The sequence below is a fragment of the Drosophila sulfurigaster genome, chromosome X (genome assembly GCF_023558435.1).
Source record: "Drosophila sulfurigaster albostrigata strain 15112-1811.04 chromosome X, ASM2355843v2, whole genome shotgun sequence".
Lineage (NCBI taxonomy): Eukaryota > Metazoa > Arthropoda > Insecta > Diptera > Drosophilidae > Drosophila > Drosophila sulfurigaster.
Window position 1 is genome coordinate 3,006,657 of NC_084885.1, and position 26,995 is coordinate 3,033,651.

Here is a 26,995-nt window from a genome sequence, read left to right on the forward strand (position 1 = left end):
GCCGCCGCACAGTGGGTCGCCATCCGACGGGTCTCTCAGCTCAAGCTGAAGTTGAAGCTGAAGCTGAAGCTGCAGTCGCGACTCCCAAGTGTCTGGCATATCCTTTTTGTTCTCTTTTGTTCTGTGTGTTCGCTCATTCGTTTGTTTGTGTGTGTTCTTTGTGTTTCTCTGTTGTGTGATGCAATACGCCCTCTGCCCGCCCTCACATGGATCAACTGCTCAAGCAGCTGGCGGCTGCTGCGCAGGCGCACACACAACAGCAGTTGGGCCAGCCAGGGTTACCAACGTTGCCTGGGTTGCCTGGGTTGCCAGGCTCGCTGCATCTATATGCAGCTGCCGCAGGCTGGGCGCCATTTTTGGGGTTAAATCCGCTCAACAGCTCCGCTGGCAACTCCAACTCCAATTATCGCTCTGCCTCAGCCTCAGCCTCTGCCCACATGTTGCGTCACATGGCGCTGCTGCAGCGCTTCAGAGAGCAGCAGGAGGTTAAAGAGCAGCAGTTGGTGGCGGAGGCAGAGGCAGAGGCGGAAGAAGAGCAAGACGACGAGGAACTGGAAGTGGAAGTGGAAGAATTGGAACAAACCAAAGTCAACGGAGGTAAGCAAGAAGAAGACGAAAATCATTTATTGCACAGAGCTCAATTCAAATTACAACTCTTATCAATTGACAGTTTAAGCGAACTCGCTTTTTGCTTAATTAATTAAAGTGCGAGTAAATAAGTCATTAGTAAATGCAAATGAAATGCGTATTCATGAACTCTGCATGCGTTGCAAATGCAGTCGCTAATTGAATTATCTCGCTCTCGCAAAAGTCAATTGCCCAACAAACCAATCGCAAGCATGCTTATTCACTCGCACTCACGCGCACGCAGGCAGACGAGCAATATGCAGACTCATTAATTTATAGCAAACATTTTGGCAGCGCCGTCGACGCCGGCGACGCAAAGCACCAAAGTAAAAGCAAAAACACAAAACCAAAACGAAAACGAAAAACAACCAACGCTGCTTTGCTGCTCTGCTCTGCCGTCAGCAGCAGCAGCAGCAGCAGCAGCGGTGGCGGCGGCAGCAAAAAAGCGAATCAAGTTTTGTTGGCGCCCTGGCGCGCACTTTATTCAATTTACCAATAAAATTTCAATCGCATTGCTCTTTTTAATCAATTCGCTGCGACACGCACACAGACATGCATAATTTGTGTGTTGTTATGTTTTTTGATCAATTTTTAATCAACAACAACAATGTCGCAGTCGCTGTTACGCCTGCAGCGGCCATTTGTGACAATCGCTTTTGTTGTTGTTGTTGTTGTTGCTATTGCTATTGCTATTGCTATTGCTGCCTCTCTCTTGGTGCGTTTGTAACTGTTGTGTTTGTTGTTGCTTTTGCACATGTGTAATTAAATTTAGCAAAACTATGTTATGCGTTGTATTTGTGGCCAGACAATTGAAAAGTACAAACACATGAAGAGTGGCATAGAGAGAGAGCGAGAACAGAATAATGTGACAAAGTTGAAGAGCGAGTGATCCACCCGCACTTGCTCTCTCTTTATGCGCTTTGCATTTACATGTGCACAAATGCAAATTAGAAGAATTTCGGCAGCTAAAGAGAGCGATCTGAAAGTTGTATTATGTGTGTTCTCTTTTATTTTTCATATGCATATTTCTTGTGCGTTTGAAGTTCGCATCAATTTATGCCCTTTGCATTTGTACACAATTGCGAAGCAAATGAATTTTAGGCAGCTAAAGAGAGCGATCTGAAAGTTGTGCTAAGTGAAGAGCATGTACTTTATATTATGTGTGTTCTCTTTTATTTTTCATATGCATATTTCTTGTGCATTTAAAGTACTCATAAATTTGTGTGTGCACAAGTGCAAAGCAACAGAATTTTGGGCAGTTGAAGAGAGCGATCAGCTGCTAAGAGAGGAGCAGCTGTTTTTTATTTTGCATTTGCATTTACATTTGCATATTTTGTTATGAATTTGTAGTGCGCATCAATTTCGAAATCTTGCCACTTAATTAAGAGTGGAGCGTGGTAATTTGGAATAAGAGCAGCAACAACATCTAACATCTGGCAGGTGAAAGGAACTGAAGCACAGGAAGAGAGCTAAGAGCAACCCACAGTACGGCTCATGTGACGGCCATTAGGCAACGCCCCCGCAAAGTCAGCAGCGAACGAGCCGCCTACAAATTGTTGCTCTTGTTGCTGTTGCTGTTGGGTAAACGGGGCAGCAAGTGGCCCAAATTGTGAAAAGTGAACTGTACTCTGGGTCTGTGACTTCTTCTCCGCCCTCGTCTTCGTCTTGGTCTTCGTTTTCGCCTTCGTCTCCTTCACCATTCTTGCCACTGACGACGGGAAATTAGCTGCCATTAGTCATTTTTTATTGTTTTCGGTTGTGCGGCGCGGTAAACAAGAGGCAACAAGGGGCAACACAACAAGTAGCGGCAGCAGCAACATCAACAATGGATGAGGAAAAACATGCTACAACCGAAATTGGGCAACAAACAATTTGTATTAACAATTTTTCCATTTGGCCGAAGGTCCGAAGTGAAATGTCTTAATTATTTTGGGAGCTAATCGCCTTCTGCCCCTCCCCTGCCCCTGTCTCTGCCCCGCCTCTGCCAGTGCCCAACCACAACAACAAAACCAGCAATCGACAAGCCGAGAGTCGACAACAAACATACAATTTTCGTTTACGACATTTTAATTAAGTTTTTCTTTTCATTTCGTTTTGTTTTTCCTTTTGACTTTGGCCTTTCCCTTCTCTCTCTCTCTCTCTCTCTCTCTCTCTCTCGCTTGGCAATTGAGCAAATTAATAAGAACGCCATTGGCACGCCCCGAAAACGCTTCGCTTCGAGTTCAAACTCGACGAGCCAGAGTTGCCCTTGCCCCTTGCCCCAAAAGAAAACAACGAAACCCTATTTTATAACTATTCCACATCTTGTTGCAAAGTTACTTGCTGCTCACCTCTCACTGCTCATGCTGTTGCTCTGATCATCATCAGTGATCATCAGTGATGAATGAATTGAGCTGATCTCCTACTGCTCATTAGCCTCGGCCGACCGCGAGCGCGTCTGGTAATTGCCATCATTTCTATTCTATGGACGCTACCTAGACCATAGATTAATTGTGTGTAGTGATGTAAACTGAACTCTGCGCCAAGTGGAGTAGGCAGCGAGGAGGCAAAGGAGCAGTGGAGCAGGGGAAGGCACCTAACTCAATTGGATTGATGCGTTGAGAACGTTACTGCGGTCTGAAATCCGATACTTGGCACAGCGACGATCAAATACACTTTCATATTTCAACTGAATTTAATTTAAGAGAACTCCTCATTTTACAATTTAACTCTCACATGAGAGCAAATTCAATTTAAGAGAGCTCTAAGCGTTGTTTGACATACATAAACGTTTAACAGACATTCAACTTTGCTTTATTAGTTGATTTTGCTCTCATTACTAAACTTAAACGTTTCACTGGAGTAAAACTTTTGAAATGGAATTTGATTATATACATTTTCAATGTTCCGCAGTCGGACTTAATAGTTGATTGGTATACTCAACTTTTTGTATTCTTTAGTAAACTTAAACGTTTCCCTGGCTTTGCTTAGCTTCAAAAAAAGGCTTATTGAGAGACTCTTTTTTAAGACTTGTTCTTTGCTCTATCCTCTAAAAGAAGTTTGTAAACTTAAACGTTTCACTGGCTGTGTTAAATGGAATAGAAGAACTTTCAGCAGTCCATGATATTCGTAAACGTTTCACAGGTTTCTCACCTGACTGTGACTTAAAGAAATATTGTCTTACAATTGGTTTGGCTTTTCTTAATAAACTTAAGCTTTGCTTAACTCACAATTGAAATGAAAGCTATTCAAATAAAATAGATTTGCCAATTGTTGTTCTCCCATTTGATTTCTCAGCACACTTTAACGTTTTACTGCCTTTGATTGCACAGCAATTTGAAAAGCTTCACAAATGTAAGCAATTAATGAAATGCCCATTTAATTGATGCAGTTCAACTCGATGATGTTGTGAGGCAACTCTTTGGTTTTAGGGTAACCAGAGTAGCCCAAAAACAAGACTGGAAGCACGCGGAGCCATCAACATCAACGACTAATGCGAGATGAGATGAGATGAGTTAAGAGATCTTGGTTTGGTCCGATTTCCACTGATTTTCCCCTAATTAATAAACCGCTGAGCAGAGAGTGAAACATCAGCTTGGACGTCATTCGTCTCGTTGGCTAATTGGTCGATCGTCTTCGTCTTCGTATTCGCTCCAAATGAGCTTTTGACGAGCGTTTTGCCTCGGGAAATGATAATTATTTAAGTGACTCTCATTTAGCTCTCAAAAAAACAAATACAAAAAAAAAAAAAAAACACATGAAGAACCGATGAAAACAAGCTAAAAACAACATTGAAACAGCTGCAAAGTGGAGCTGAAATCATTTTGCATAATTTACGAGGGCGACAACCCTGGCTGAGGCCCATAAATTCACTTGGACATTAGCCAAGTGCAATTTGGTATTTTTTTTGTGTCCATTCTTTTATTTTTGGCAAAGCAGCAGCAATCGCCCATCTCCCTCCCACACCCGCTCTTTGGCCACTTGACTAATCCATTCACCATTTGCTCTCTCCCTCCCACCCACACACACACACACACACCACAAGAAGAAGAAGAGAAGAGGCGTGTGAAGCAATGCGGCTAATAAAAATCAAAAGGCGTTTTGTTCGCTAAACTTAAATTGAAAACACTTGAGCGAAAACAACAACAGCAACAACGACAAAAAAAAAGGATAAACACTTCAAGGGGCGGATTTGGCTTAGGTAAAATACAGCCCCAAATAAGTCCGCCGCCGCCTCCCCCTCCCACTCCCCCTTCTATTATGCTCTTTCACGACTGCTTTACTTACTGCCCCGCTCTCTTAGTCAGTCGCTCTCTCTTTGCTATCTACATCAGCCGCTCTCATAGTGTCTGTCTGTCTGCCTCTATGTGTGTGTGTGTGTGTGTGTTGTGCCTTTTAGCACAAAGATGGCGGCTCTAGATAATGAAATTTGCCGAAAATAAAAACAACAACAACAGCAGCCAAATATTTGGCGGCCTTTCAGCACAAGCGATGAAGTCTGCGAGGGGTGGTGAGGGGTGGGGGAAGGGGTGAGGTGAGGTGAGGATGGCACTCAAAGCTTTTTGTGCTTTTGTTTCTATTTCTCGTCGCGTTGTTGTTGCCCATTTGCAGTTACACTTTTGAGGCGTAATTTTTTCTTAAACAGCCACGCCCATGCCACCCCAATGTTACCCCCTCGCGCTATGCGCGACCACTTCACTCTCCACTTAACAAATGGCCAATAAGTTGGCAGCTAAATTGGCCAGGCCATTTGAGATTAGCCGTTTAGAAGTGCCATTAAGCAGAAGGATTGCAAATGAATTCACTGAATTTCTCACCCATTTTTCCTGCCCCTATTTCTCTCTCTCCCCCACTCCCACTCGTTGTCTTTTGTGCTTTCCTTGTTGTCAGTTTGGTATTTGTTTTTTTTGTCTTTTTGGTGTTTTCCATAATTTGCTTGGCGAGTGCACAGAAGTGGAAACTTTAATCTAAGGGGAGAAGGCAAAAGTGCTTGTTGTTGGCTCTAATGCCAAGCAAATTGTCTTTTTTGCTCTTCGTCTGCTCCATCTTCTTCTTCTTCTATATTAACGTCAACATAACCTCAAAACTTAATTAGAGAAACGACTTTTGGCATACAACAAAAAAAAGTAATGAAGAGATGTCTAAATAGATTTTTATCGTTTTCCTTTATTCAATTTCCAAGTGCTTTAATTAATAACCTAAATAATTTGCTAGATTATATTAAATGTGGAGAATATTTATCGAAATTCATTTTGGTATAATACCTTAAATATTTTATTTTTATTTGGACTAAATATAATATTTATAAAAAAATATTGTTCGCAACGACGTAGCAAAATATTTCATTAAATATATATATTTTTTGTATATTCTTTATTTATTTTCAATCAATCTATATAAAGATAATAAGTAAATTCTATTATTTCTTTAAATTTAACATTAAAAAATATTTTATTCAAACATATAAATTCAAGCTCAAATAATTATATTTCAAATATTTTATTCCAACATATAAATTCAAGCTCAAATAATTATATTTCAAATATTTTATTCCTTGTGTAAAAATATTTGCTTCACAACACAACAGAAGCTTTCATATATTGTAACAGATGTTTAAGCGATAAAAGTTAATTGAATTAAAAGAGAACAACAAATTAAAACTCGTCTCTAAATAAATGATATATGTAGTATGATAGCGAACATAAGATTGGTGAAAACTAGCAATATGATTTTGCTTTCAATGTGTTGAAATATGTTCTCCGTTGGCGTATTTAAAAGTATCTGCAAGATACTTACGAAATATATTACCGCTTATGTACATAGACTGCACACATTAATCAACAACTTATAGAGGAGGCTGCTCGATATTGTCGATTTCTGAGCACTTAAAGTGAACTGAATACAAAACTGTTTCTCCACCCAAACCTCAGAGTCCTGTGCTCCTTCGATACGTGAAGTCGAAGCCAAGGAAAAGCCAAGCAAAAAGCCGCAGACACGTAGAGTTGAACGTTTTACCACAAAACCGCCCTTCCCCCCTCTCTCTCTCTCCGAAAGCCAACTCCCTCTGTCCTTGGTCTGTTTCTGCTTCGGCTTTTGCTTTTGCAGCTCCAATCGTTATGTCGTCCTTTTGGTTGTGGCTGGTAGAACCGCACACGTTTCGATTTTATGTTATCTCCATGGGATTTACCAAGTGATACGCCTCAACTCAGAACAAGCAAACCTCCCCATCTCCATCTCCATCCCCATCCCCATCCCCCTACTTCTCTGCCACCACCCTCCCTCCCACTTTGCCACCCACAGCTTCAGAATCAGCCTCAGAGCGGGCAACGACATGAAAATTATGTAAAACTTAAGTAAAAGATGAGCTCGTCAAGAATTATGACACCCAAGGGACGAAGATGTGTGTAAAGCGCAACAGTGAATAAAACAAGCAAACATCACAACAACAACAATCGCAGTAACAGCAACAGTACAGGATATACAGGACTCACTACTTGTCGTTGTTGTTTTCTGTTGCTGGGCAAACAACCCTGGAAAAAATGCAAAAAGCCATATAAATAGCCAACGTGTTAAGGTTAAGCGAATACTGAGTGCTCTATAAAAGTGCTTGTAAGTGACTAACAACGAGTGGAAAGCAAGTGTAGCGAGAAACGAATAAAATAATCTATAATGAAAAAGTAACGAAATATTAAGAATTAACAATTAATTCTTTAAATCGCTTTTGTAGTAAGTATAGAATATGTGCTACAAAATGTAACGAGTAACGAATGGAAAGTTGCAATTTATGTGTAAAGAGTAGCGACTAACGAGTAATAAACACTTTTACATAATGCAATAAATAGGCGTTAAAAAAGCAATACTAAAAAAACGTAACGAGCTTGTCATCACGAGGGTAATTCAGCAATTTTCCTGTAACGAGTAGCGAGTAACGAATTACCACCTATAAACACTTTTACAAAAGGCAATTAATAAGTAATAAGCAATACTGAGAAAGGGGAAGAGTTACTGATTACGAATGGAATGCAGTCATTTTCCTGTAACGAGTAGCGAGTAACGAGATAAAAAATCGAATTGAAACGAGTAACAATTTTCGAATGACCAACAATAAATATTCTAACAAAAAGAAGCTTGTCAGAAAAGCTAAAAATCTATCGAGTAAGTCAAAACGAGTGGAAGACGACGAGTAACGAGTGAAAGTGAATTAGAAAGTGTAACTAATGATAATTGAACCACCATTGAAATGCCTTAAAAATTGCGATTAACAAGGAGCGCACAAAAAAAAAATTCATAACGAGTAGCGAGTAACGAATTAACTACCTAAACTGTGTGTAATAAAAGTAAAGAATTCAATCAGATCCACACAAAAAGTAATACAAAATACAAAAAGTAAATAAAAGCAGAAACAAGCGACTATTGAAACATAAAATGTAAATATGAAAATATTAATTTCAAGCACAATTCCTGAAGGAAATGCAATTTTAGTTGTAACTCGCTCATAATGGGAATACCCGAATATAGTCGAATGTTTGCCGCAACCAGAAGTCCCCAAACTCGGTAAATTCAAGTCGAGTTAAACCATGGATAAGCAAAGAGATACTCTACAAAGGGATAAAGTAATCGCTAAAGTAACGAGTAAGTTGGCTACTCGCTAGTTGTGATCATTTGAATTCAACTATGTTTATTATCGAAGCTGCAGCTTTTGCTTTGACTCAATCGAGCATTCCCTGCGTGGACATTTTATGAGTGCAGGGTATGCGCAGCAGAAATCAAATCTAAACTAAAACTACATCATGAGGCATTTAAGTGGCATCCCACACACACACATACACACACACACACACACACACACGCAAGCAACGAAGCATGTCCTTTTGCTATCGAGGCAGCCATCCGCCCACGAGAGCAGAGAGCTTGTTGGCGCTCGTAAATGCCTCATGTGCGTTTATATTGAAACAGATTGCTCCACCAGAGCCACCCCCTCCCCACCTCTCCTCTCTATATCTTCCCTCTCAATCTTCTCTCCCTCTCTTCACTCGCTGCTTGTTCTCGCTCTCGTTGTTGTCGTCGTCGTTGTCGTTGTCTGCTGTGTGTTGTGTCCTTTGTGAAATTGTTGCGGTTTGCAATTTGCTGCAAATGACACTTGTTGTGAGTGTTCGGGTCTCTCCTCTGCGCTCTCTCTCGCTCTCTCTCTCTTTCACTCTAGCTCGCTCTCGCTCTTGCACTCGCTGTCCAAGGTGGCGGCCATGTTGGGCCTCTTCATGCGTTCGTTGTGCGTGCGATGCGCAGCAACCACCAAAGCAGCAGGACAAACAACAACAACACACACACACTCGCCCCACAGCAATTGCCTATGTGTGCCCGGACTGTGCCTCCCCATTTTTGGTGCTTGCCACATGCCGCATGCCCCATCAAAATGCCGCACGACACTTCGGGGCTAATACAATTTATACACTTGGCTTGGCGTCGTTTCGGTTTGGCTCAGTGCCACGCCTGGACTGCTGGAGTCTCTCTCCTTTCCTGTGGCGGCAGTCGAGACAAGCGGGGTGGCAAGCCAAGGGGGGAAGGGGGCGTGGCGGGGCTGGGGCTGGGGCGGTGAAGCGGTCGCGATTGTCAGCCAGTTTTACGGTTGGATCAATGTTTATGCCCTTACACACGCACACAATCACGGCGCGGCATTTATCCTTGTTACACGACCCACACACACATGCACACACACACACACACACACACACATACACACACACACACATACACACACACACACACATCCTGCACACTTGAGCAAGAAGAAGAAGCACAACAAAAAGCTTGCCTCGTTGGCTTTTGGCGACGTTTGTAAATTGGAAAATTTTTGCTTTTGCTTGCTGCTTTTGTTGTTGTTGTCGTTGTTGTTGCTACATATTTCTTATATCCAACGCTTGGCGTTCCGCTCGTTGCGCCCGACATCGCTCCCCCGCCACGCCTCCCCTTCTCTCCACGTCGTCGTCGTCGTCGTCGTCGTCTTCGTCGTCGTTGTATCTAATAAACCTTAAATGAAGGCAATATTGTGGGGTTGTTTTGGGTTAATATTGAAACGATAAAATTGAATTGAGCCGTATGCCCCAGCAACAACAGCAACAACAGCAACAGCAACAACAACAACAGCAGCAACAACAACAACAGCAACTCAGACGTCCCTGAAACTTTTGTTGAGCTTTGTTTTTTGGCTGAACTTTTGTTGGATTTTTGTGAGTTGTAATGACACTTTTAGCTGACTTTGTAGCCATTTTGCTTGCCGTCTCACTCTTTCACTCTCTCAATCTCACTCCCATTTCCGTTTCCGTTGCCATTGAATATTGTTCTGTTCTTTGTGGCACATTCTTTGTGTTGTGTTGTGTTGTGTTGTGTTGTGTCGTTCGCTGCTTGCGGGTTTTAATCAATTGTTCTCAAACATTTCTGACATTTACATTTCGAGTGTAAATATGTTTTCCTAATTTGAGCACCACAAATTGAATTGACATTTCTTTTTTGCATTATCGATTAGTATTCCTTGAGTTATCGATAACTGTATATGTGCAATATTTTTGATAAACTGCACATTGTGTATTATATTTAATGATATTTAATTAATCGCTATTCTTATTATCGATAACATAATCAAATTATCATTATCGATATAATACTATTTATTGTGTCAGACGAAGCTTAATTATTTCTGCTAAATTTAATTAGCGACTAATGAAAATTTATTGCATTATTGCATTAATATTTCACTAATATTTTCATTACTATCGAAGACTTTGTGAATTTTTTTGCATTATCGATTTGTGTTAGCTTATTTATCGATAACTTCATATGCTTATATATTTATGATGAAGTGCTAATTAGGAAATATTAAATAATTGTTTATTAATCAGTCTTTTCACTATCGATAACATCATTAAATTATCACTATCGATAAAATACTATTTATTGAGCCGGACGGAAGTTAAATACCTTATCTTAGGTTTGTCAATTTCGATTCAAATAATGAAAACTGATTAGGAAATTCCATATGCATGAATTTAATTGTTGTTTAATTAAGTTTTTATTTACTATCGATAACATGTTGATCAAAATTTCGATTTAAAATCAGTTTGTGTGGCAAATTCAGACTGAACTTAATTCTTATCCTCGAATAAATAATGAAAATGTATCATAAAGTTCCATATGAACAATTTTTTGTATTATTAAATTCATTTTTGTCTTTACTATCGATAACTTGTTGATCAAATCTTCGATATAATGCTATTTGTTGTGGCAAAATTATTAATTTAGTTATCAACTTCTTTTAAATTATTTTAAAAAATAATAATAAAATATAAGTTACTACTTCACTATTTGTCATACAAATTATTGGTTTTAAAATTTATGTTTACAGAAGAGAGAGAGAGAGAGAGAGACAGATAATATTTTTACTCATACAATATTGGTTCATTAGGAATTTAAATAGTTTTTAATTTCAGTAATTAATGAAGCGAGGGCAAATGAATGATAAATAATTCAAGTGTCTCAATATGAAATACACAAGTTTACAGCTCAATTACATAACCTCGAACTTGGCGGTAATTTAACGGTAGTTGATGAACGCTTCATTCCCGTTATCATATTTAGCGCCTTGTTGTCTGCAAGGCTTTTGTTATGCGCCATAGCCCCCCGCCCCCGCCACCGTCCTCCCCCTCTTTGAAATTTTGCCTGCTTCCGCATAAATTTGCGCGAACACTGAAAAAGGTAATTCAGATGCCGTCGGCATTTTATTGGCCAGCAACGTCACGAGCAACAACAACAACAACAACGAGTAGAACAACAACGGCAGCTGCGACTCTTGAGTTACTGTTGTTGTTGTTGTTGTTGTTATTGCTGCTACTGCTACGTTTTTTTTTATTAATTGAAAAGTTAATTAAAGGTGATAAAAATTATACATGCCACCGATTTTCGCGCTGCAGGCGTTCAACAGCAGCCACAACAACAACAGCAACAAAAACACGTTTCAATTAAACGCACACACACACACACACACACACAGATACAGTTGCGTTGCTCCCTCGCTTGAGCTTTGTATTTGCAACATTATAAAATGCCAATCAAGAGTATACAATATAAATTTAGAAATTCTAACAAGCCATATCTAGACTATTAATCAATTAAAAATACAGGGTATTTGCTATTTACAACAAGTTGCCAGCTCTTTTCTTCACTCTCTCTATCTCGCTCTCGCTCTCTCTCTCTCTCTCTCTGTTGCGCTGTGTCCAGGCAAAAGCTAAAACAGAGTGACAGCAGCGTCGCAGTCAACGTTGACGTTGTGACGCGTCGCCATAGTTTGTGCACTCAAGCGACGCAAAGCGAAGAGAGAGAGAGAGAGAGAGAGTGAGTGAGAGAGAGCGACGTGGACAATGAGCGGGAGAGCAAAGTGGGCGGTGGTGTGTGCAAGTGTGAGCGAGACAGCGCACGCGCGCATCATGGCAAGTTAATTAAATCCTCATGTATTAATCACGGCACCTACCTCCCCTCCCCCCACCCCTCTCTTCCGCTCCCGCTCCCGCTCCCACAGTTCCCCTGTGGGACCTTCATGACGCTCTATTAATCGCCATCGCACCAAAAACAAGAACAGCAACAACAACAACAACAACGTCCTGGCATCTCTCATCTGCGTTGAGCTCTCTGCTCTCCTCAGTCCGAAGTCCTCAGTCGCGTCGCAGTCGCTGTCGACGTTGACGTCGCTTCCGTCTGAGTTTCAGTTTCAGTCTCTGCGCTTGCGTGATTCTGATGGCAAATTAATTCCTTGGTAATTTGTTTTGATGTGATGTGCGACTTGAAATTGATTGAGATTGTGTTGTTGTTGTTCTTGTTGTTCTTGTTGTTCTTGTTGTTGCTCTGTCTTTGGCTCTGGCTCGGGCCAATAACAACAGCAACAACAACAACTACAACAACAACAACGGCGACTGAGAATTCATTAAAGCAGCAGCAGAAATCAATTTTTATGCTGAGCTTTATTTTTGCGCTTTTGCTTTGAATTTGTTGTCGTTGTAGTTGTTGTTTCTGCTCTTGTTGTTGTTGTTGTTGTTCCTGTTATTATTCCTCTTTCAGTCGCTTTGCCCGCTTTGTTGTTGGGGTTAAGCATAAATCATAAGCCGCAGCCAGACATAACTTTCAATTAATAAACTATTGTTTATATTAATAGACTTTCGTTGCTGCGCTTCGCACGCTGCTCATAAATTAAATTTGTTTGCACAATTAATTTCGTGTAGCTTGTATGTGTGAAACACTAAAATGTAAAATAAAAAAAAAGCGCTACAAAAACAATCCACCGAAATGATAGACAATTTATTCTCAGCTCTGCACAAAATAGTTCAGTGAACTAGTTACTATTTTATTGGAACTGAAACGAATCAATTGTTGTCAAAAAGAACAAAAATAATCCAAAATTCACTAAGGTTACATTCAAGGTTACAATTCAAGTTATTGAAAATAATTTTATATAGTTAGAATAATTGAAATTAAATTTCTAAATAAAATAGAAAATGTTTAGGCTTCGAACGAAAACATGAATTCCATTTTGTGAACTGAATTATGTACATATTTCATTATTATTTTATTTTATTATTATTATTTATTTGATAGAAAAATATTTTCTGAAAAATAAAAATTTATGCGCGCATATTTTCGCTCGTATGAATAAAACTTGAAAAAAATAACTTAACAAAAAAATGTCTTTTATTATTTTATTTGTTTTAAATAAAGCTATTCCGATACAGTTATCTAAATATTTACTTTTTTTATAATGTTATGTATATGGGTGATTCTCTGAGGGATATCGCGTGCGGCCATCTTTACTTTGGCCAAAAAAACATAATCTGATTAAATTTTAAAAATAAGAAAAGGTAATTTTTATAGCTCTAGATTAATACATTAATGGAATGGTTTTAAATTTTTTTTCTGTTTTGTTTTCTGTTCTGATAATTGCAAAAATTAACAAATTCGTACGCAAAACCAAAAAATTAACAAATTTATATATTTTATCGTAAAACAGAACAAGTTTCTAAAATCAATCTTAGCTCTAAAAATAGTGCTAATCCAAGGCTTTAGGAATAAACTTCACTTATTTTTAAAATTGTTTTAGTTTATGTTTTTCGCACGCGACATTTACCAGAGAATTACCCATATGACATCATAAAACCAAATCTTTAATACTTATTTCTTATATCGAAAAATTTTAATTTGCGAGCTTGTAATGATAGCTAATAAAATTAAAATTACTTACTATTTACAATAATAATATCAAATTGTCTATGGCTAAAAAACAGAAAAGATTAAAAAATTCGTAGCTTCCTTAAACTGCATTCTCAGTGGTAGATTCATATATCGAAGTCCTATCGAACTTGGATCCAATCAAATAGCATCCACCCACTAAAATTGCATATTTGCCTAAGCTCAACTTTGCATTGCACCTGCAGCTGTTTCACAAAATGCGCAAAACCGATTGAAGCTGAGATTCATTTGAGGGGTTGAGGAGAAGAAGTGGAGAGGTGAGAGAGAGATTTGAAGTTGGAGTTGGACTTGGGACACGCCCACGTCGAGGAGGACGTCGTTCGTAATCAAATTAAGTAAATTACAAGCTCTCAAATGTGCAAGACTCGTGTTTTTCCAGGCTAATAACTGCCGAAAAGCAAAAGTTCCATATACTCGCTTAACCCTCGTTCGCCATCGCTATCGCTCCCTCTCTCTCTATCTCTCACTCGAACTCGATCTGCGCAACCTCGAACCTGAAATGCAGAACTGATCGTGCGATCTGTTTTGTGCAGTGAAAGGAGACAAAGCGAAGCAAAGGCAAAGCAAAGCAAAGCGAAGCGAACACGAAACGCAGTCAAGAGTTAAGAACTCAATTTGAAGACTCTGTCTGCTTCACAGCCAAAGCTTAAAGCTCTCGCTCTCGCTCTGTCTCTCTCTCTCTCTCTCTCACTAGCGTCTTTCCTCTTTCGCCTCTCTGGTGTTGAGCATCTGTCGTGCGCTTGCTGATCTTTGCCGCGCTTCCTTTCTAAATTGATTTTGAAAACAAAATGATCGTAAATTTTGATCGTCTTTGCATCCTCTGCAAATTACTGAGCTTTTGCCCAAGACCCAAGAGCCGAGACCCGCCCAGATCATCAGTCGTTGTTGTTGTTGTTGTTGCTGTTGCTGTTGTTGCCGTATACCTTGGCTTTTATGGGCCTTGATTGAGTTGTCATATTTTATTACCGAAAATTTTAGACAACGCCACAACGACTTTGACTCGCAACCGCAGCGAAACGTTTCATTTGCCGTGGCGAATTGCGATTGTCGGCGACGACGCTGCTCGCTGCTCGCTGCTGACGCCGCTGCTGACGGCGCAGGCGCAAGCGCAGAGACGTTGACTGCACACAATCGGCACATACGCTTAACACCTGTGTTCGTTGTTGCTGCGCTGTCGCCATCTATGTGTGTGTGTGTGTGTATGTGTGTGTGTGTGATATTCAGGTGATAATATGCCCGCCATTTTCGTAATGGAAAGTAATTATTGTTTGCGGCAACGAATTACAGTAATCGTCATAAAATGTTTCCCCATGACTGCCTACAGCAAACCAGGCAAGGCAGGCCATGGCAAGGGAGCAACTGGCCAAACACCAAGACCCAACAATCAGCGGCAGTAAACAGCAACAACAACAGCAACAACAGCCGCTACGGCAGCCGTTGTCCGATGTGCCCTGCTATAATCAAGGGAAATAACATTTTCAAGCAGCGCTAAAACTAACATTAATTATGTCCGAAACGAACAAAACGATCAGCGAAGAGAGCAGACAAAGACAAAGACGCAAAAACACGGCGCAAACGAAAGCAAGTCAAATTGCCCAAAACAACAAAAAACTGCCGCGGCCCAGCAACAAAGCTTTTAAGGGAGCAAAGAGTGAGAGAGCGAGAGAACGGGATAACAATTGTCACTGTTAATTTGCCTAGTGCATTTGTATGTGGCGCCCTCTATCGCTTAAATTGGCCAGCACTGATGCACCCAAAAGTCAAATGGGCAGTAAAATGAAGAAATTGAAAAGTAAAGGGCCAACAAGATGGCAGGCAGCTCAGCTCAGCTCAGCTCTGTCCAGTTCAGTTCGAAACTTGACGTTTCTAAAGTGCACAGTGCGCGCAGTAAGCAAATGTTGCTACAGAGTTACGCCCCACAGTCTCGGGCAAGATGCGCATTGCGCACAGGCGCAACAAATTCCACAGCAGCGCACAGCTTCAGGCGAGAGAGAGCAACAATGTTGGAATTGGCATACGAACTGCAACTGGTGGTAGGCCGAATGGGGCTCGAGTGGAGCCGAGCAGCAAAACGAACGAACGAGGCGAACGAGGCGAACGAGGCGAACGATTGAACAAGCGAGCGAGCGAGCGAGCGAACGAACGAACGGACGAACGACGTTAATAAGAAATTAATGTCTTGATCATTTTCGATCGTTATGTAAATCAATCAGGCAAATTATAGCTCAGGGGCTTGCCACAATAATTAGACCCTATTCGTAATGCAGCCGCAAAGGCTGCAACGCCACAGAAGGAGAGTGAGCAAGAGAGCGATATCGTCATGGCGTGCAGACGACGTAGACGCTGACGCTGACGCTGACGCGCCCCTCGTTCGCAAAACGAAACAAAGCGCAGAGAGCGAGAGCGCAAAGAAAAAAATAAGAAGGCAAAAAAAAAAGGCAAAGAGGAAAGAAACATTTTTGCTGGCATGCAACGCCTTGATGTCTTCTTCGCAAGTTCTTCGGGCTGCAGTCGGACGTCTTCATTAAAACAACAAAACATTTATGCGCCGCTTTGGCAACTCGACGTCGCCGTCGAAGTCGATGTCGATGTCGATCGCAGGCAACGATCGCGTTTGAGAGCTTTTCGTCATGGGCCAAAGAGACCAGACAAAAAAAGAAAGAAAGATTCCACAGACTCTGACTCTGGCTCTGACTCTGGACTCTGAAGCTGGACTCCAGCTCCTAAGGCCTGGCTCGGGCTTGTTCTGTTGTGGCCAGCACAACGTAACAAGATGCGTAAAAATTATTGATTTTCCCTGACTTGATTGTTGTTGGCTATCAAAATTTAATCATAACATGCAGCACGAGAGCAGCGAGCGAGAGAGAGAGAGAGAGAGAGAAAAGAACTGCTGCCGTTGGTAACAACGGACAAGGAACAAACGGGCAACATGTTGCCAAGTTAACCACTTGAATATTTTCAATTTTGCATCGCAACAGCGGCAAGTAATTTGCTGCGTTGACGTGCCTGGCGTTGCAGATGAGCAATGACCCGGCACCCGATCAGCTTCACTCTCCAGAAAAGGAGAGGGACAGAGGGGGGCTATTGCAGCCGTTGCTCGTCGTGTCGATCAATTCATTTTAATGCAAACAACTCATATAAATTCATGTGCAAAGTTGGCAGCAGACAGCAGCGTTCAATTGGCAAACTCAACCTCAACTCGACGCCAGATCGACAGATCGTCGTCAGATCGGCAGATTGAAGAGTGCCCTGAATGCGGTTTTATGCCCATTACCCAGATACATAACATACACATACATATGTATGTCTGTAGATATGTATAGACGTATAGTCAGTCAGTCTCAGGTCAGTCACTCAATTCGGTCGGCCTCTCCAATTACCGTCGTGCAAAGTGCAAAGAAATTCATTAATTTAAGTGCCACACATTTGTAGCCCATTGAGCGGCCTCTTAGACCCTTCTTCCTGCTGATGGTGATGCGGAGGCCCTTGGCTTAGGCGCAACGGAACGCAGCGCAACGCAATCGTTTGTCTTTTCGAGTGGATTGCAACACCCCTCATAAGCACTTGCAATGCTTGTTTAACTTGGCAAATTACAAGCTAGTCTTGGTTTAATTACAGCTTCGTTTACGCTTTAGTGTTGCATACTAATACCAGTGCACTAATGTGAGCACAAAACGTTTACGAATATCGCCTAAAGCGGAATAAGTAAAACTAAAAAGCTGCTGGCAAATTTCACCGAAGAATGAGTATAACAAGCAAAACAGGGCAGAGAAACTTTTTGAGAATCACCAAAATCAAAACGAATTCGATTAACAAGAACGTTTCGGAAAAGCAAAAGAAAGAAAACTGAGAAGTAATTCGGTGATTTAAAGAATAATATAATAAACTAATTATTTAAAAAAAACAAGCTAAAATCCTATACTATACTTTAACTCTATTTCCAGTGTTAGTAGTAGCTCCAATGTTCAAGGAGCTATCTAGAAATTCTTAAGTTTACACTGACAGCAATCCAGAGCTCATTTACATGGATCTAAAAGATTAATGAATGCTGTTTATAGGATAATGAGAATTAGCATTTCTTTAAAAAATAACAAAAATGTCGGCTTTGGGTTTTCAACTCTCTTTTGAAAAGTATTCGATCAGAAAAGCACACAAATATAAATGTTATAAGTGACTAAAATGAAATTCATTGATATTAAGAAAAATTTTAATAACAATTTAATAATATTAATAGCCATTGACTTAGATCTATAAGAAGAAAGTATGATTTTAAAAGAATGAGAATTAGAGTTAGATAGCATTAGTTTTAGCTACAATCAATCAATTATGAATCAGTTCAAGGAACTTAAAAATATTTTATCGTTTCTTTAAAAAAAAATCTTTGCACAAATTTGAGAGTTCTTCAGATTCGCGTCTTCAAATCTATAAACAGTAATTGTTTAAGAAAAGCATTTATGAATAGTGCAAAAATTATAATTTTAGAAATTACAAGTGACTGAAAAGGAATTCTCGATTCTCGAGATAAATATATTAAATATTTTGTGCACTTATTATATAGATTTGAAAGAAGAAAGAAAGCTTAGAGTTAACAAAGAGTAAATTGTAGCTCCTATTCTTTTTCGATCAGATCAAAGAACTACCCAGAGAAATTCCCACGTTTCTACAATGATTCTCATGAGGTTCGAGAACGTTTAGCGTGCGGTTCACTAACGATTTAACACACTCCAACAAAGTCACAGGACGCAATTGGACACTCAGTCGGACAACAATTCATCAAATCGTCGAGACAGCAGCAACAACACCAACAGAAACAAGCAGCTAAACGACTTTGACAGGCAATGAAAAGTGTCGAGGGAAAGGGGTTCAAAATAAAAAACAAAAACAAAAAAACAAACAGGGAAAAAAGAAAAACTAACTCGGCAAAACAAGAAGAAAAAAAAAGGAGCAGCAGTCGCTGCATCAAAGGGCGCGTGTCAGACTTAACGCCTTGTTTTTTAGTTCCTCTGTTTTTTTTTCTGTTTTTGGGTGCATTCTGGGGGTTGTGATTGAAAGTCACATATAATTAGCAGCCCTAAACCCTAATAGCTGACGTTGATTTTTTATACGTATTTGACTTGATTTTTTTTTTTTTTTTTATTTTGCTGACTCGACGCAATTTTTTTGGTGTATTTTGGGTCAACACAAAACACACAAAAAAAAAAACGAAAACGAGGCAAATCAAATCATGTGACAAGTTTCTAATGAACCTCAAAAGGTGCCACGACTCTGACTCTGACTCTGACTCAGACTCAGACTTTAACAACCAACCCAGCCATCGTCATCCTCATCATCGTCATCATCGTCACCGTCTGGCATTTGTGTGGCCTATAAATGCTAATGAGCTCAACGTTTATACTCCTCATTTTTTTGGTTACTTTCGTACTTTTAACCTACATTTCTTTTTTTTTTCAGTTTGCCAGTTAATTTTTTTTATAGATTTTTATGGTGATTTTTTGGGCTATTTTTGTTGGGTGGGCCACCGTTGGGACGATGCTCCGATGCTGTGTGATCTTGGGATGCTGCAGATTTGATTCGCATTCAAATGCTTCGGGCGGGTAGTTTTGGTCCGCTCATCGTTATGGTCACGAGCCTTTTCCCGGCGGGCCCAAAAGCAGCCCAATTCCAGCCTTAGATTCTCTGTTCTCTACCTTTCTCTGGGTCTGGGTCTGGGTATCTCTCTCTTTCTCTCAGTCTCGCTGCATTTTGTTCCACTTGAGTTTGTTTGCTTAACGACCTTTGAAATTAGGCAAAACTAAGGGGCAATAGGCGTTAGACGCGAATGAGGATGAGGATGAGGTTGAGAATGAAGGTTGAGGCTGAGTTTGAAACTGAGGCTGACGCTGAGGATGTGAATGTGAATGTGGATGTGAATGTGGATGTTGACCCAATGCAGCAGCCCGTAGATTAGACACTGTCCACAGGGTCTCGGAGTCTCGAGCCGAAGCAGCCAACAATAATAACAATTTATACTGTTTATATGCAAATTTTGCCCAGCCAAGCAGCGAACCCCGCTACCCGTCCACCTCACCCCCTTGGGCCAAAACATGTCTGTGCAGCATTTGCCTGGCCTAATTAAAATTGGGCTACCGTTTTTAATTAGCCTAAACACAGAACACAGGGAACGACACAGGTCTAGAGAAGGGGGAAAACTCTGAGAGTTGATGTAGAAAAAAATAATTAAATGAATAGATAAACAACTACATGAATAAATGAGTATGTAATTATTGAAATTGTTAAAAATGTTTCAAAAAGGGAAGTTGAATCTGAAAACATACCCAGATGAATATTCCAATACTCCAAATACTTTAAGAAAGTATTAGAAATCAAAGAAAATATTGAAATATATAGAAGATAGAAGAATCCAATTAATAATGTACAATATGAGATATCGAAAAAAAAAAAAAAAATAATAATAATAATAATAATAATAATAATAATAATAATAATAATAATAATAATAATAATAATAATAATAATAATAATAATAATAATAATAATAATAATAATAATAATAATAATAGTAGTTATAATATTTATAATAATAAATAATAAAAATAAAAACTTACAAACAACTAATATAAACATGATTTCAATTTTCAGTTGAAACATTTTATTTATGGAGATTAGGGCCAATAACAATTCGCACAATTGCCAGATTAATTTATTTCCAAAATGTTTGCTGGATATTTTGGTTTCCTTATAATATTATCAGGCTCAGGCTGAGGCTCCCTCCGTAATTATCAATTCGAAATCAACGTCTTTATAATCAATTTTTTATAATTATTTCTTCAAGATTCTCATGTCGGATTAGCGTTTGGTTTCGTTGAATCTTTCGCTGGTTTCCTCATAAGCTGTCATAATATTATATCGGTGGCCTCTTGTGCTCTTTATGTGCTTATCAAATGGCTGGCTATTATCTGATTTAGTGCCAGCCTCCTTTTTGTTTCGTTGGATTTTCGTTGTTGCTGTTGTTGTTGTTGCTGCCACGCCTCGCCGCCCGCAAACACACATTGTGTATATCGATTTCAGTTAACATATGAAGGCGCTTTCGTGCGTCGCCTTGTAGCAAATTAGGGGCACAAAAATCCCCAGCAGCGGCAGCAAAACTATGCCACAACAACTTGCCACAACCCAAAGAGCAAAAAAAGATAGAGAGAGAGAGAGCGGGATAGAAAGGGGGAAACAACAAGTCAGAAAGTCAACAAAAACCATAATTCAGATAATTTTATTTATAACACCCTTGAGGAATTATATTTTATTTACTCTTTCAAGTGTGATGATGAGGCCGCTGAGCCGAGACTCGACTCAACTCGACTCGACTCGACTCAACTGAACTCAACTCAAATGGACATGCTGAGACCTGCCAAGGATCTGCCCCCTTTTGTTATATAGTAGTTGTTGCTGTTGTTGTTCAACATGAACTCTAGTATGAAGTGTCTGCCAAGGTCTGAATGGCTCTTGGTCCTGCCGGCAAGTGAGGGTTGAAGCGGGCCTCGAGACACTCCTTCGATTTGGTAGCAGATGTGTTTATAAATTGTTGAAATCTGTGTGCATTTGAACATATGAAAATCACGTAGCACCCAATCCAACGGTGGTGGGGGAAGAGGAGTGTGTACCAGAGGTATACACAGATATTTCTTTTGGGGTCTGCCGCATCATTGTCATCATTACGTGAAGCTGCGTGCAAATCAAATAAAAATCCTCACTGAATGATTCTTTCTTTCTTTCCCTGTTGCTCTCTCTCTCTCTCTCACTCTCTTTCACTTCGTGCGGTGGTTTTAGTGTTTAGTGACTGCGACTAAGGGCTTGTTAAATGCTTGCCCCATGGCCGCGCCACTTCTAATTGGTTAGCCAGCAAATTCTGCAATTAAATTTCACTTAAAACTGCAACTAAACACGGAGAGTGACGGAGAAAAGGGGGAGAGGCGAGGCGAGGGATTAGGCGCAAGGCGCAACTTGGAATTGGGGCTGCGTTACAATGTAATTTACTTCCGCAGCGGCGTTTTAAACATATCCGAGGCACCAGGCCCAGGCAACACCCACCACTTCCTAATTGTGAAAACCAATTTGCGCTGCTATAAATTAGAAAGACAAACGACGGCAGCGTAAGCGAAGGCAGGCAACAACAACAACAAGGGCACCGACTCGACGGGGCTTTGAGGACTCTCTGCAACTATGCAACTGAATGTTGGGCGTGGCACGGTCTGGTCTGGTCTGGTTGTGCTCCTGGGCTCCTGTGTTCCTGCCTGCCTGCCTGCCGTTTGCATATCTTGGAAATTTACATAAATAGACTTTAATTGTTTGCAATTATAATGCGAGGCGAGCGTAAACGAAACCAAAAGGCATAGACAGGCAGACAGGCAGACAACAGATCCCATATCACACACACACACACACACACACACACACACTAGCACACAGTTAATTATGCTCGCTTGTTGGCTACAGTGGAGCCCAACTAATGCCAACGACTTATCGACTTTTTGCAGTCTCCTCACCCGACGTCGAAGCCTCCGCCCACGACGATGATGGCACAACGGCCAGCGAGAGCGGCGCTGCCTCAACTGCCTCAGCTGCCGCTGCAAAGCATCGACGCAGACGCACCAATTTCAACACCTGGCAGCTGGAGGAGCTGGAGCGAGCGTTTCTTGGCAGCCACTATCCGGATGTGTTTATGCGCGAGGCGCTGGCCATGCGACTGGAGCTGAAGGAGGGGCGCATTGCGGTAAGTTCATTAGCCGACACAATTATCGATTGTTATCGATAGTATGCAATTAATTGCAAAACATGTTAAGTGACATGCGAAATGTGCGCTTGATATTGATATACGAGTATAACCAACCACTCAACACTCCTATCGATTATTGATTAGCACATTGCGCTACCAACTCACCTTACGAATCGCGTTGTTACCTCCCAATCACTATCGATAACAAAATGACACAGTACAATTGTTTTGGTTAAGTTGATATTGGAATATATTGCATGTAAAGTACTCGAAATAATTAAAGAATAAATTGCAATGCAGCTTATTCATTTCATATAATCATTTATCGTCCAACGCGTACTATCGATAGTTCGCAATATAGCTTATTTTTAGAGCGTAATTAATTATTTAAATAAAAAAGTTGTCCATCGATATTCTTTGCACTATATTTAAGCTAGTTTACAATCGCTATAAAACGGTCTCGATCAATTTCATATTTCGATAGATATGTATATCGATTGTAAATTAGCGACAGGCATTCAAAATTGTAATACTAATCGATCCATATAAGCAATTGTTTTACTTGAAAGCCAATCTGCAGCTAGAACATATTTTAGCTTATATTCTATTTACATGAACCGTTATCGATCAATTTTATATTCGATAGATATATCGATAGTTGATTAACAACATGCATTCAGTTGAGCAATTGATTTACCTGAAACCAATTCTGCAGTTGCAGAATGTTCTATCTTCATAAACCGTTATCGATCAATTGTGTGATCGATATATGTGTCGATAGTAAATTAACCGCACGCAATTGTAATTGGAACACTAATCAATCCATTTAAGCAATTGAGCTATTCATAACCGAATCTGCAGTTGCAGTTGCAGTTGCAGCTGTAAGCGTCGTCATCGTCGTCGTCGTCATCGTCATCGTTATCGTTATTGATATCGCCGTACTAATGTGCGGACTGCAGCATTTGCGTGCGATACATTGTAAAACAATTTGACGGCAACTGCAACTCAATTACTCAATAAAACCAATTACCTGACTATTTTTATTCATTATAATTCATTTTATTTCATTTCCAATTGCATTTCGTGTCGCTTGTTGTTGTAATGATTTCAATTGCATCCAAAAGACTTGACTTAACCCCTTTGTGCCCAACAACAACAACACCGACGATGGCGCTGCCATTGGCCATTGACTTGCATGTCAGGCGTGTGATTATCGTCGTCGGTTTTTACTGTGCTCTGCTGTGCTGTGTTTTGTTGTGTTTGTGCTGTGTGTTGTGTGCTGCAAGTTTGGCAACTGGCAACTCTCTGGGACAATTCGTCTACGCTTTTGCCTGAAATTGTTTCTTGACATGACATATCAATTTGTCAATGCAAAAACCAGACCGAGCTGAGGTGAATGCAGCACACTGCTGAGACAGAAACAGACAGAGAGACAGCTGTCTGTGATGGGTGGAGTGGTGGAGTGGTGGAGGGGGGGAGGTAAAGGTAAAGGGTAAAGGTAGAGGGGGAGAGGGAGGGAGGAGGAGTCAAAGCGCAGGCATTGCAAACGAACATCGCATGCAGCTACTCAAAAACAATTTGCTGTACATTAAAAAATGCACAATGCATGCAAATGACTTCAAATTGAAGTGACACACCGACATACTCACACACTCACACACACACAGACACGTTTACAGTGTTGTACAGTGTCACAGTGACGCCCACGCGAAATGCGTTGTGTTGTGTTGCGTTGCGTTGCGTTGCGCTTGAGTCGCTCAACAAACTGGCCCTCAATTAGAGACGCCATTTTGTTTACGGTGCGCGTCTCTCCAGTCTAACCCCATGAATAACAACGAGTGCATATCGAATACGAGTTCGAATACTCATACTCATACGAATGAATAATCCTCCCACTCCACTTGGAACAGCAATAACAATAACAATAACAAGAGCGCCACGTCCGTCAATCATATTTAACTGCCGATAACGATATTATAATTACGATTATTATTCAGCTCATGATGAGCTGAGCTCAAGTTGCCCAATCAACCTTGGCTTCAGCTCCAGCCAAACGAATCACAGCACAGCCGCATGCAAATTGAATGAGAGCAAACGAAATACAGATAGATAAACTCAGATAGATACTCAGCGCTCTTAACAGAAATTTACGAACAAATTTTATTTCTTTGCTTTAATAATTTATTCATTTCAGTTTCTATATATATAATTACAAATTAATGTTTAAAAAGATAAGAAAGCATCATGCATGAATCAATTAAATTACTTTACAATCTATCAATTGGATATTCAAACATTGGCATTTTGTATTTTATCAAAAGATATGATTATTCATTCGCATTTATAGCTTTTGCTTATAAGAATCTAAATATAAATAAAATTCTTTCACCTAAATTAATTCCTTTGCAATAAATTGAAAAGAGTTCCATAAGTTCATTTTACAGAATTCTATCTACAAGTGTTTATCTATCTAATTATGGTTAAATGTCGATTAATTAAACCTACGCAACAAAAAACAACACTTAAGAGCTCACACACAATACATACACAAATATGCAAACACTTACACCGTTAAGTGTGCGATTAGTAAGAATATAGCTCTATCGCATTCACTCCCCTACTGTCACCAACAGGCAAGTTTTGGTTGAGATTTGCTATTTTCTTGCACTTCAATACATATGCAAATGCAAATGCATGTGCGTGTTAGAAACGATCAGCGAGCGTTTGCTTTGGCAATCGACTATCGCTCACTCGCTTGCACTCACAAACATAGTTGTTGTTGAGATTTGCTCTTTCTTTTTGCAAATGCAGATGGAACATCTTACTGCAATATGTGAATGAGTGTGTGTGACAGAAAGGATCAACGAATGCTAGCTTTGGCAATAGACTATCGCGCACTCGCTCGCACTCAAACTCATTGTCCAGAAAGAAATTTACGAATTTTGTCATGACCTGTGTTTTTTTTTGGTGATTGTATGCTTGTAAAACCCAATTGGGATAATCGATGGATATATTCCATTTGGAATATGCCGTTCATATTAGATTTGGTTGCTTCTCTATTTTGCGCACACAAGAAAATAAACTTTTGAATACAATAAACATACTTTTTTATTTTAATTTTTATTTGAATTTGTCAATGGTGTAATGATAGAGATAATTGCAGTTTAGAAGCAACCTTATAATACAATATTAATTCGGGTTCAATTGGCTAGTATCGAAATTAAACATCGAATTTAACGAGGAATGATTTCGCTATTGACTTCGAGCTAATACTTGGATAAGAAAAAATATCATTAACTATACTAACTTAACTAAAAAGATTATATCTTTATCGTTTCACAATTTTCTATTATAAGGTGCGATCTATTATATAATTATCTATGTAAATTTAAATTACCGTTTATTCGACTCATCTTAGCAACATTTTAATATATTTTTTTGTTTTAAATTTTAATATTTCACACTTTACAACTACAAAAACCGAATTCCTTTTACTTAGTTTTAGTTACCTTCAAATTAAATGAAATAAATATAATATGTTTTGCATATCATAATCGATTCGCTCGCAGGTCTGGTTCCAAAATCGTCGGGCCAAGTGGCGCAAGAAGGAGCACACAAAAAAGGGTCCTGGCCGGCCGGCGCACAACGCTCAGCCGCAGAGCTGCAGCGGAGCACCGATTCCGCTGCCCGAACTGCGAGCCCGGGAGCAGTAAGTGAGCGAACCTCAAGCTGTTACTAAGCTAATCGTAATCCTCTCTCGAGCACAGGGCACAGCGCAGCAAACGCATTGCCAAAGCCATCGATCGGCAGGCACGCAAACTGCGTCTGAAGGGCATCGAGGTGGACATGACGCAGCTTCAGGCTGACTATCTGGCGACGCACAAGGATGTGGATCAGCTGAGTGCTGGGTGCAGAGACGACGATGAGTTGCCCATCGATGTAGTGGGCGAGTGCAGCGACAGCTTGGACAACTCGCACTCGCTTAGCTCCACGTTTGCCACATTGACGCCGCAGACAAACCAAAGAAGCTGTCACGAAGATAGCTGCGATGGCAACGGGAATGGGAATGAGATTGAGGATGCTGTGATAAAAGTGGAGCCGCTGGAATCACCCGCTGAAATTTCCAAGCCTCCGTCACAGCACAAAGGACACTACAATTCCTCTTTCAGCATTGAATCCTTGCTCGGCACATAGCAAAAACATCGTCAACAGAACTATATTTAATATTAATATAAGGTTTTTTTTTCTTGCATCGAATTAGTCACTTTGAAGCGTGGAGGCAGGCCTACGATTAAATGGCGCTGAAGAAACTATTCTCCGAGCCTATCAATAAAA

The 26,995-nt window shown here is 40.2% G+C and overlaps 1 protein-coding gene across 2 annotated transcripts; it reads left to right on the forward strand.

Annotated features, from left to right (window-relative positions):
* Positions 1–26,995, forward strand: LOC133849221 (homeobox protein unc-4). 2 transcript variants are annotated; one of them, XM_062285137.1, is made up of 4 exons: positions 1–597; positions 22,422–22,657; positions 26,230–26,369; positions 26,428–26,995. In XM_062285137.1, exons 1-4 carry the CDS (start codon positions 207–209, stop codon positions 26,852–26,854), a joined length of 1,194 nt encoding a protein of 397 aa, XP_062141121.1. In that variant the 5' UTR covers positions 1–206; the 3' UTR covers positions 26,855–26,995. The 2 variants fall into 2 exon arrangements, with proteins under 2 accessions (XP_062141121.1, XP_062141122.1); XM_062285138.1 differs by lacking the exon at positions 1–597 and adding an exon at positions 8,106–8,238 and having other exon boundaries at positions 26,428–26,994.

Bases quoted from the DNA above. Each gene is read 5' to 3' on its own strand.
- LOC133849221 (XM_062285137.1), top strand. From the start codon at position 207: ATGGATCAACTGCTCAAGCAGCTGGCGGCTGCTGCGCAGGCGCACACA. The intron at 22,658-26,229 runs GTAAGTTCATTA...ATTCGCTCGCAG, and splicing joins TGAAGGAGGGGCGCATTGCG to GTCTGGTTCCAAAATCGTCG. The intron at 26,370-26,427 runs GTAAGTGAGCGA...TCTCGAGCACAG, and splicing joins GAACTGCGAGCCCGGGAGCA to GGCACAGCGCAGCAAACGCA.